A 12,517-nucleotide genomic window follows, 5' to 3' on the forward strand; every position below is an offset into this window, starting at 1 on the left:
CACTCCCCACTACTCCGCTGGATAAAAAAAGGAGCATTTAAAAATAAATTTGAGGTTTTGAATTGGCCATGGAAGCAATCAAAACAACCAATTTAGCTTAAGTTAAGAAACAGAATTTGCAAAAGTAGTGCCGGTTTGAGTGTTTCACTGAAGGAGAGACTCCCTTAAGAGATTGGGAAGTAAACAAATGTACTTATAGATAATACCTAAGTGATGAATACTTATCATATGTACTTAAAGTGTTTTCTCGTCTTTTCATTTAGGGCTATTGACGTGAGAGCTGTGAGGGCCCTCAGATAATCAAGAAAACTAGAAGGTGTAATAATGCTAATTTTCTCTGTGACTGTGCCTGTGTGTGTGTGTGTGTGTGTGTGTAAATGTGTGTGTGTGTTTGCACTCACATCATTGCGCTGTTTAGAAATGAGGACAAAGCCATTATTGTCAATCACGTAGCACTCGAGTTCCTGAGATGAGAGAGGGAGATAGAAACAGAGGAAGTAATTACGTGTGTTAAGAATTTGTGTCAAACACCGCAGAGAAAATGACAGTAAGAACAAACTTTAATTGGACTTCCAATCAAAGTTACATGAGTTCTTTCATCTTTGAGTGCATTTATCAGAAATAGATGAAATATAACAAAACTTGGGAATCTGAATTCAGTACATATCAGATGATAGGAGGCATACTTACATAGCCGTCACAGCGTAGAGGACAAGCCCAATCTACATCAGAGCACTGAGGGAGAGAGAGGAAAAGCAAAGGAAAATAATGTGTTTGACAGCAGAAGACTTTTTAAGAGTAAATGCAGGTCAAAGTGACTGGATTTTATATGTGTAAAGGGTATGTTTGTGTATGTGAGGAAATGACAAGAACACTAACTCTGCCAGTGGAGGTGTTTTGCTCAAACATGTGTCAGTGTTGACAAGTGCCTTTGTATGTGTGAGTGTAGAAACAACCCGTCTGTGTTGGTGAGAAGGTGTTAATTTGTGTGTGATATGTCTCATCTACCTGTGATTAGCTCCCGAGAGTCTTGTTTGCAAGCTTGTGCATGCGCCATTTCCGCATCTCAGTGACTGCGTGCACGTGTGTTTGTGTGTGTGTGTGTATGTGTGTAATCTGTTTTAAGTAGGGTGTGAAGTTGATTTCACAGAGCTCAGCATGTGGTCAAGATGTTAAAATTCACTCTGGGGCAAAAAGAAAGAGCGATGGGGAAATTATTCATACTTACATCTGTGTCGTTTGGCTGAGAAGACGTGAAACGAAGAACAAAGAGGGATAAAAGGAGGGGATAAAGAAGAGAGGGAACATTACTTCAGTTAATGATGTGTAGGTCAGTGTATTGAATATACCGTCTCACTCCATTGCTGTAAGATTGCAGTTGACAAGTCATAAATCTTCTCGAGGTAAACCTTCTCAGAGATGTTCCAGTAATGGAAAATGTTTAGAGAACAGATTTTAACCATGTTTAAAGGACAAGCAATTAAGGAAGAAGGGAAAAACTTAGTTTGACTCTTAAATGCAACCTTCCTGAAACAGGAAATTAAAGAGAGCATGGAGAAGGTAAAGCATAATCAAATTATCTAAATAAAATCAGAACCAAAGACTTGAATTGATACAAGCAAAACACAATTTGGATTAAAAAACACCACCCCCGTCAAAATGATTCTGTCCTGAGATGTGCCTGTGCCACATTGACTGTATATAAAACTGGACAACACACCTCTCATTTTACAAAAGTAAAGCCAACAATAACTGCTGAAAATAACAACATATTGCGCTGATGACATTCTTTCAGCCTGACACGGGACTTCCACCAGATCCGTGTCCGGTCCGTCTCCGATCCGCTGCGGTCCGGCTCTGTGCTCTCTCGTCCGTCAACATCCACCAGTAGCGTCTTCGGAACTCAGCACGGAGCAGGATCGCCGGACAGCTGGAGTCATGTGACTGAGGTTTTCCCACGGCAGTCACTGAATCATGGATTCTCCTCCTCTTCTCCTCATCCATGTTGTCTTTATCAGCCTCTGAAAACCTCTGACCTGTTGACTACAGGCCTGCCTCCACTCTAAATGAAATTTTTTTGTCATAGTTAAGTTAAAAATGATCTAACGATAACACAGAGTGTTTTATTCTGAAAATTAACTGAGTTTTTGTTTTGTTTGGGTGCCTGACTTCCTGTCCCGCTCCATCAGCTCAGAGGCGTCGAGCTCCGGCATCCGGCAAAAATAGAAGTCTTGCGTATCTGATCCGTTGCATTCCGACCTGCCGTAACAGAGACGCAGCCGAAACGCAACGGAGCGGATCCAGTGGGGGTTAACACATTGACTAGAATAGAAACCTATCAGATCCGGTGCCCTGACGGATCGGAGACGGACCGGACACGGATCTGGTGGAATTTGGCCTTGAGTCTGTGCAGTAGGGGCTGGCTCGTGGTGCAGCACTGATTACCTATCCCTACCACTAACCAGAATATAACTTACTGAAAAAAAGCATGGCAGGTCAGCTTGATCATCAGAACAGATTCCTGTTTCTCCTCCACACTGCTCATCTAGTGCACACAGTGCTGTAGAGGCCCCATATGTTAACAGAGCTGTCAATCATGACAGTAAAGCTCGGTAACATCAAATAATGAATTCAAAAAAAAAAAATTAAAATTGAAAAGTTGCACATGACACCAATATGATAAGAACTGAATGTAATGACAAAACTGTTTTTTAAGAAACATTTATTTGATGTGTATTTACATTTTTAAAGTTTGATCCATGTCCCATCTGTTAACATGGAGGAGGCGGGCTTTGAGATCTATACTGCACACAGTCATTCAGTAGGGGGAGCTCCTAATGTTTTGGCTTCACTTTTGGTGAGCGGTCATGTTGCCCATCTTATCACATAGCCTGTGGAAACCAACCCACCCTAGTGCCCTAATGCCTAGTCACACTTTTCATCCTTACCCCCTTTTTTTTTCAATACATATTTATACATGTCATTTCTATATTTTGTAGTGCTTTTCGTCTTTTTCATTGTTGCTGTTGTCACTTGTCATCATCTCCCTGTTACCCTACATCGTATTTATCATTCCTGAACAGCACTGTCTTCAAACGGGTAAAATCTTCAAATAAAGTTTTTCATCACTTTTCAAGCAGGTATGTAATGATACAGCAAATCAAGTAACATTCAAACAGAAACTTAAAAGTAAACATACACAATTTGCAGTCAGGTGTGTGGCATTTCTTCTATTTAACAGGATCTATTAACTTCATATCAGCCTTTGTCAGGATGTATTTATAGTCCTATTTCCTACATCAGTGGAAGACTCATGGGTCAAAATGTCAATAGTTCTCCTTATGATTTTATGGTCCTATCCTATGTCTACTCTGTGTGGATTGGTGTCTATGGACAATGTGTCTTTGGAATCATGGCCGAGCTATATAGAGCGTGTCCAAGTGTGAATGAGACGATCTATCATCCTTTTCGATCCTATTACAGCAAAGTGTCAGTCTTTCTCTCCGCTTCCCACCACCGCCTGCTGAAATAAACTACAATTCAAGGAGTGGACAGGCAGGAATGATGATCTTTTCCCACCTGCTGTGGACAAATAGCAGGGCTTGATGTTGGAGAGAAGTCTGTACGAAACTATATGATCTGTTTTTGTTAAAAATGTCAAATCAAACAAATAAAGTAGCAAATAAAACATTTTTCACAACCTTTAATGTACTTAATAAACTGCATACTGAAAAGGTTCAGCCTCAGGGGATAATGAATGTGCATAGTACATTTCCTATGTTTCCAAAATGGGATGGCCCATTGTGTATGTAACATGGAGCAGCCTAATCCCTGCTGGATTTTTACTTCAGGGCTGGCACCCGACTTCGGGACATTTTCAGTTGAGTGTGTGTGTGAATACAGTGTGAGCTCTCTTAATGATGGCAGCAAGTAAGAGGTGGTTTTTCCATCGCCTGTGTTGGTAAATGTGTCTCGTCTGCTAGCTCCAGGAGGAGTCAAGGTGATATGTGACAGCATTAATTATCACTCTCACTCCCTGAAACTCAACCCAACGGCTTCTCACCATGAATGATGATCCCACTGTCTTCTCACATACACACTTACACTCAAAGTCAGCTGTGCAGCTCAGTATTGTAACCAGGTTTTACTTTTGTACACTTGCCATGCAATAAATGACTGATTCTGCAATCATTACGCTTCATTACTAAGGATTACAAAACCATAAAGTTATCTTGTTTGCAGAATGCCAAGATGTAATCATTTCTGTTCTCGTGATTGCAGAAAAAGCAGCGAGTAACCCACATCGGATTATAGAGAAAGAGAGAACAGCTGAGTCTTGTCAGTGAGATGAAGAGGGTGCCAAGGTCTGAATGGCAAAAAATCTATCATCTTTTAATTCTCATTACTATCACCTCACAGCTTCATAATGCATCTGCCCTCGCTGTCAGATAAATAATAGAAGCAATGGAGTGTGAGAGCCATATGGCTCTTTACACGGCAGGATTCACACTCTTTGTATGAAGTTGCAGGTTTGCAGACTTAACCAGTGGTAACAAGATGTGTCTGTGGAGGAAGGCGATGAAGTATTCACAGTGTTTCTTTTCTTTATTCCTTCATATTTAATCACCATGGATGTCGACACAGACACACACACTCACTCACTCACACACACACACACACACACACACACACACACACACACACACACACACACACACACAGACAGTAGGAAGAGGAGAGCATGCTGTACAGTGATGTCAGAACATCTTTCTAATAACATCCTGACTGATTCCTATTAGATGGCAGCTCCTGCATTCTTCCTACCCCCCACTTATTCATAATTCATCTTCTAATAACATCTTATTTAAGGCACTCGTCTTTATACTGTAGCTGTAAGGTCTGGGCTTTCCCTTAACTTATATAACTCTTCCCTGGGGTCCATGTGTCTCTGAGCAGAGTTCCTTAAAATAAAAATTCCTCGTGCGATGAAGTGACTTCAGTGTTGTTTGTAATCAAAGCAAGTACATAATCAGTTAGCCACAGTTCATGTAGTTCTGACATGTTATTATTGAGTAGTGTGAAATTCAGAGACCATAAGTATTTATAAATGCATGCATGAATCCATACAAAAGCATAATTACAGTACAATAAATTAAATTAAATATATCTGCAGGAAGACAATATAGAGGAAAATCCAAAGATTAGATGTAATTTAAGAAAAATCATTAATTCTTACTATATAATATTACCTTTTTTTTTTTAACTTATTCAATATGACACCCTCATTTAAGGAGGATGCTTTTTTAATAGTGCCATTTGATGTCCTCCTCAATCTATCAATATAATGTAGTGTTTACAGTAGGTACAGTATCTTTCCCTTTTCTTTGAAGGGACCTAAAACAAACAAAAAAAAGACCTCTGACAGGATTTCATGCACACATCTTTGCACACATGTAAGTGCACGGGCACACAAACACTATAAAAGATGTTTGACAGTGAGGTGATGGTTATGTAAGATATCTGGGGGGGAAGAGGGAGGTATGAAGAGAGGAGATGAGGGAGAAAAAGGAGAGAGTGTAGGAGATGAGAAGGGGGAGCGGAAGAAAGCGTTGAGAGGGAGAGTTGAGAGAAGGGACAGGAGAAATTAAGACTTTAGGAAAGAGAGGAAAGGGTTGAAAGTGTATGAGATAAGTGACAATGAGATGTAGTCTCTGTAATCTAGTGAGTAACAAGGCGGCAGTGAATGATGCTAATGAAGTCTTAGTTGATGGACACACTTGAGCACAGATGTCAATGTGACACACATAAATTAATAGGCACAAAAGCAGTTCTTGTCTTTACACTTTCATAAACATAAACACTACACACACACTTCAGAGCTTCTGAGCCTTGCTGTGCTACCTATCCATCATTTCATGGCTATCCGACAGCCCTAATGCTCTTTTAACTGCTGTCATTTATAGACTGGGGAGTGGAGGGGAAGACCAAACACCTGCTAAAGCCAAAGTGTTATGCTAAATTAGGCAGGATGTTTTGTATGAAATGTTTTCTTGAAGGTGTTCAAGGACTCAAAAGGATACTACTCACACTGACTGAAGTAAGTACAGCTTGAATTATCTGAGTAGCGGTAGTAGCAGCTGAACACAACCCAAGTTATGATGTTCAAAATGATAGTTCAAGGCAGGACGAGCACTTCTTTAATGATATGTGTAGTTCAGCTTTGGATTGAACAAAGTGTAATTGCTGTAATTACAAACTACTTGAGTGAAAAAGAAGCTATAATGATTCTTGACTTCTTCTCGTACAGCAATAAAAGCTGTCAGGACAGCTGAGTGTTAACCCTGAAGCAGACAGTTTATTATAAAAATCATGTATCATACAGAGATACTGACCTACGACCTTTTCTTTTACAACAACCCGGTGTTCAGTTAAAATAAGACTTGCAGTTTCCATGAGAAATTTTAATTTCCAATCAGGCAGAGAGGCAATTAGAGGATAGTATTATTCTTTGTTAATGAGGAACAGCATTATTGTGTTGTTTGTATTCCAAAAGCATTGTTCAATATTTGCCATAAACATAAATTTTGCCACATTTCTCATTAGTGCCAGCACAGTGCTACAATAAATGTCCTTTATAGAGGACATTAAAAAATGCAAAGTAATTAGTATAAACCCAACATGACAAATTAAAGCAATAATGCAATAATTAGTGGGTTTAATTCCCAAACAGTGCTCAGTGGAACCTGACACCTATCATTTCTGTGTATCATTTAAGCACTGCTTGGAGAGCGGGAAGTTGTAAACAGCTGGTAACTTAGCTGGAGGCCAGCCCCAGGTTATATTCAAAAGGGAGTTTTTCTTTCTTTATGATTTGTCAGTTTCTTGGTTTAAAATGAACAAGAAACGGAAGGGGTTTATTTAAATAAAGACACATGGGATGAAGATCTGGCTCAGTACTTGTTTGAAGAACCATTAAGGCTGAGAACACTTGATCCTGTATGTACTTACTTGTACTGTGACGGCCCAGAATTTGGACTCCATTATAGCTAAGGTCATCTGGACACCGATGGCTGCAGAGAACAAGACATAGGGAGAGACGTCATTAATGACAGTGTTTCATATAAAGAGTCAAAGTGGAGAAGACGGTGAACAGAGAGCTGATAGAGGCAAAGAAAGGGAGGAAGAGGGAGGTCAGAAAGACAGAATACACAGTACTTCAGTTGAAGGATATTACAGGTAAGTGGGTGGAGAACAAATACTGTTTGCTGGTAATGCTGAGGCTTTGACTTACAAAAGGCTCCAATGCAAACACTATTAGCACATACCGAAAGTGTCATGGCAACGCTGACGGAAGAAAGGGAAACAATGTACACCACGTGTGGCTGCACAGCATGATCTTCCCAATACCATCATCTCTTTTATTCTTACACTCTCTGCCTTTGTTACATTCTGTTCTTGATGTTTCAAGGTTTTAATGGTGATGAACAGCACTCCTTACTAATAATACGCTTTAATTCGGTATAATTAAAAACAAACGGAGTGAGAATTACTTGATGTCAATTTGATATTTTTCTCTAATTATTGAATTTTCAGTTTAAAATGTAGCATGGGAATTATTATATAAAGACAGTAATGTTTAATGAGTTGTTTTGAATTTTACCGTTCTGCCATTTTTTTAGGGGTTGGAAAGTTACCTTCTTTACAGTCATCAATAAATTACCAAGCAGCTGTCTGTAACCTGTAAAACGTTGTTTTAAACGAGTGTTAAATCTAAATTTAATTGGGAAAATAAAAGTCATTTTGAAATAATTTGTATTGCCTGTGATCACAAGTCTGATGTCACCGATGCCTTTTTATAAATGATAACATCTTTTTCTAAATGACAGCATATACAATCTAAAACAGTTACTTGCTCGTGCTTAATATAAATTCTGTTGTGATTTATTGAACAATGCAGTTTAATATTGCTATTGTGCATGGAATAATTTGCCCTGGATTTTTTATATTTCAATAATTAAAGATGGCTAGACAGAAATCAAGAAGTCCCTTGTGGCAACATTTTACTAAACTGAATATTTTATCTAAATTTAATAAATAAAATGTTCATTAAAGTTCAGCAGTTTTAATTCTGGTCAACTTGCCCTCTAATTATTTTCAACAGTCTTCAGCTGTTGGAAATACGATATCAGTCAACCAGTTAAAAGATTAAGGGCTTTAACTTTTATAGGTATGGACTGAATTTGACTATATATATGAAATATAAATTTCAGTGGCATTTAAATCCCCTTCATGTCATCTGAATTTAAATTTCCATTTGATGGACTGGGAAATTAGTCGCATAGGAACATCCCCAGAAATACTACAGCTTGATAGTTATGGCGTTGGGAGTTATAACCCTCTTTCAGCTCATGTGATCATTCTTTCAGTTAAAGTGGTGATTTCTTTAAAAGTAATGGATGCAGAAGCACTAGTGAACCATAAACGAAGAGGGAAAATTTAATTCCAGCAGTGGAGAAGAATGAGCCGATTAATATCCCAGACTGAGACTTTAACTCTCCCCAAACTCTCAGGCTGGAGGAGTGAAAGAGGACCCTCTGTACAGATCAGCGCTGCCTTCAGAACTCAACTTAAATCCCTGAACAGTAACCGGCCCTCTGAGGCTCAAAACCGCTGTGTGAACTGACTATTCTTAGACAGTGTGTGTCTGTGCAGGCATATGTGTGTGTGTCCGACCTCTGCCTGCATCATAGCACTGTCAGCCTCAAAACATTAAGCCAAGAATTAGCCTGCGTTTGTACATGTTTCACACACACATAGACACACACACACACACACACACACACACACACACACACACACACACAGGGGGGGAAGAGTGATTGCTTGTGTCAGCTTATGGCTGAATGTCCATCAGCATTTTAGTTAGCACAGTAATGCAGAAAGGGGGCCATAATTGCATAAGTTCTCAGTGTGCACATACCGTATACACCCACACTTACACAACAAATACACACAACTGTGAGGGAAGATATGACACTTCATATTAGCATCAAAGACTCAGCGTTTTTTCCTCCCAGCGTGTTTGTGCAGCCTCACAGGGAAAGCCTCCATGCTGCTCACAATACACAAAAGACATCTAAACACACATGCCTGTACACGCACACACAACCCTAACACATCCCTGAATCAACACACACAAACATCATCATGTACTGTGATAAATACCCAGAGAAGGATAATTATCTTAAAGCTGGGGTTGGTAATCAGATTTAGATACATTTTTTGTTATAGTGGTTAAAATGATCTTTATGTCCTGATGGCAATCAATACATGATGTGTTCCTAAAAAAGAACCAAAAAAAGCAGCTATCTACAGCCGGAGTAAACCTGGGAAAACACCAACCAATCACGTTTTTTTGGGTGCCAAAATTTTAAACCATTCAAATCCTGTCCTGCTGTTCTGCCCGCCTCCTGCGCGTACATTTCCCCGGCGTGCACTCTCCGTCTCCTGCCTCTGCTTCCCCTGACTCTATTTACTGCCCCTCTCGCTCAACCTCGGGCCTGTCCCCTCTGACCCGATGAGGTGCTTTGCTCAGGACTGTAGTCCAGATCAGAGCCTAAAAAGCTCTCACCACGGGGGCTCTGACAAGCAGAAGAATTAATGACATTCAGTAAGTCCTACAGAAAATGTATATGTTGTCGTGTCTGTCCGGACGCTGTAGGGATGAAGAGCTGATTCGTGAACATGTTCAGTTTTAATAACCAGTCACTGTCGGCCATGACCACACCAACCAACAAAGCAACAATCAATGTTTGAATCAATGAAAAACTTCTCCTCTTGTCTCTCCTCTCTCCCACTCGCACTCTCTACACCTCAGTCTCCTGATGCCTTCACTGACTGTCAACACTGTAGGAATTAAGAACATCTACACTGAACACGTTTAACAAACAGTAGAGTTGTTACAGTATTATATATGTGTTATAACTTTTCTCCTGATATCGTGTCACCAGTACAACTGGATAATGCTAGAATGACAGCTGTGAGTACTAACAGCAGCCATGTTTGTTTGTGTTTTTAACTTTCACTATGATAATGTTTTGGTGAGGACCGCTTTTGAATCATTCACGATCATATGGTCGCAAGTCAGCAGCGCTCGTGCATTACGTCCTGATTCCTGAAAAAAGACAATGTTTAGAGAAGTCAAAAATGTATACTACCCATACTTATTTCTATCATAGGATGTGAATCCTCCTAACGGTGGTAGTAACTATTTATAGAAACAAAAGAGGAAGTGATGTACAACCCAAACCGAAATCCGAAAAAAGATGTGTTGCTGTGTAAAATATTGAGAAAAACAGATTTGTATATCTTAATATTCATCCAAACCCCAATATTTAAATGATACCAATGCAAAGACAACATATATAATGTTGATATTAATGTTTAGTAAAAAAACTATGCTAATTTTAAACTTGATGCAAGCAACATGTTTCAATAAGGTTGGGACAACAAAACACTGAAAAAGTTGTTTTTAATGCAAAAAAAAAAAATCATTGGGTAACATCTCCCAACATATGATGTAATAGGCAACAGGTTAGTAACATGACTGAGTATAATAATTCCAGAAAGGCGGAGTCTCTCACAGGATAAGATGGGAAGAGGTTCATTTCTGTGAGGGACTGCGTGAACAAGTAGTTCAACCACTTCAGAATAATGTTCGTCTGCATAAAACTGCAAAGAATATGGGAATTTCATCATCTACAGTAAATGAAACTAAAAAGGTTGCATTTCCTGAAAGCAAATGCGTTGAAATGCTGAAGCTGAAAGCTTTGAAACACAGCTGACCATGTGGAAGAGTAGTAGAAGTAGCTGAATTAGTGGAAGTAGAAGAAGTGGAAGAAGTGGAAAAAGTAGAAGAAGTGGAAGTAGTGGAAAAAGAATTAGAGGTGGAAGTGGTAGCACCTATAAAACGGAAATGTCTAACCTGTGTGTGTGTGTGTGTGTGTGTGTGTGTGTTTGTCACTCACTGATGAGGTCATCTTAATCATGTGTGTGTGTGTGTTTGTGTGTCAGTCAGCACTGATGAGGTCATCTGAATCACCTGTGTCTCCAACAGCCATCAGCTTTGTAACTGCGCTTTAACAGTTGATTTAGAATGGGACCCATGTGTAAAATACTTTCTGAAACTGCAGACACTGTGCGATAAACATAATAGCTATCAGGAAAAGGATCAAACCGTGAGCATCTCAAGGCCCTGATAAACACAGTGATGTGTTTTTCATGTCTGTACAGTCAGAAATGTAGTCAGGGCAGCAAGTTAAAAAAGGTGAAACGTTTGCTGCCCTCCAGAAATATTTAACATTACAGCAGATGGCCAGCAGAGAGACTTACTCTGACAGTTGGTGACCTGCTGGCTAAATGGTACATTATTTTGCTTTGGTTACCTCTTTGACAGAAGCAGGAGAAGACAGGGAACGTTTTGATGTTGATGTTTGATTTGTGTATGTGGAGTTAAATTTTTGGATTTTATGTCAGTTTTTCCAGAGGGCATGTCTTATTGTTTTCCCAGCCTGCCCACTCTAAGATTTGAACCTCTCACTCTGCTCACCAGAGTTCCATCCCACACACACCAATGTTAAAGTAAGGGAAGAGCTGAAATTTGATGAATTTATAAACAGTGAAATCTGTGAAACGGTGAATGACAGCAAAAAAGTGAACCATGTGTAGATAGCTGAAAGGCTTGTGAACAGTTTAAAGTGTGAATGGAGTCTATAAGTGAAAGTATGCTGAAGCTATAAGCTGTAGAAGCTGAAGAGTGGATTTGAAGATTTCGCCCATCTGTTTCAATGTTAAAAGAAGTTTAAATAAAGTTGAATTATTCAAAAAGTATAAGGGGTGGAAATGTTAAAAGTAATAGCTCAACAGAACTGAAGGAGCTGAATAGTTTTAAAGTTGAATGGTGAAAATCGGACAACATTTGAAGGCTGTGAAAAAAGCCAAAAAACGTACGGAAGTGGAACAACATATACTGCCATCAAGATGGTGACTTTCCAAGGAAGATCTTGCATATTTTAACAAGTTAATGTCAAACCACATTATGCATGTATTACAACAGCAAGGCTCCACAGAAGCAGAATAGCACCAGTGTTAATGTCAGTGAGTTTCACAACCACATACAGAACTCCTCACAGGAGCTTCAAGGTAAGTAACTGCCACATGTATCTGAACCAAAACCTTGATATGTCCTGAAACCTAACAGTTGTCTTTATGCCTACATCTAACCAAACAGCAAAGTCTAACAATGTTTGGTCTTTGAACTTGGTGAGCTGGCAGGGTTCTGTTAATCATCGTCAAAGATGAGTTTTTGATTTGAAAATGTTTCCCATTTCATGATCCGGAGCCAGGGGTGTTGTGTGTCGTCATGTGGCAATTACTAAAATGTATATATTTCGGTTGGATTGAATCATATCTAGGAATACTAATGCCTGCTATTTTTGTCATCTTTTCACTCCAGATT

General features: G+C 39.4%; 1 protein-coding gene across 1 annotated transcript in view; it reads right to left on the minus strand.

Annotated features, from left to right (window-relative positions):
* The window catches only part of LOC117805438 (voltage-dependent calcium channel subunit alpha-2/delta-4-like), a 116,333-nt gene that overhangs the window by 2,790 nt on the left and 101,026 nt on the right, over nt 1–12,517 (minus strand). The window contains exons 28-31 of the mRNA XM_034674169.1: nt 7,009–7,070; nt 1,229–1,243; nt 691–735; nt 402–464 (exon numbers count right to left, since the gene is read on the minus strand). Of these exons, the coding sequence (XP_034530060.1) occupies nt 402–464; nt 691–735; nt 1,229–1,243; nt 7,009–7,070 (185 nt within the window). The remainder of the gene's footprint in view (nt 1–401; nt 465–690; nt 736–1,228; nt 1,244–7,008; nt 7,071–12,517) is intronic.

This window comes from Notolabrus celidotus, chromosome 21 (assembly GCF_009762535.1).
Source record: "Notolabrus celidotus isolate fNotCel1 chromosome 21, fNotCel1.pri, whole genome shotgun sequence".
Taxonomy (NCBI): Eukaryota; Metazoa; Chordata; class Actinopteri; order Labriformes; family Labridae; genus Notolabrus; species Notolabrus celidotus.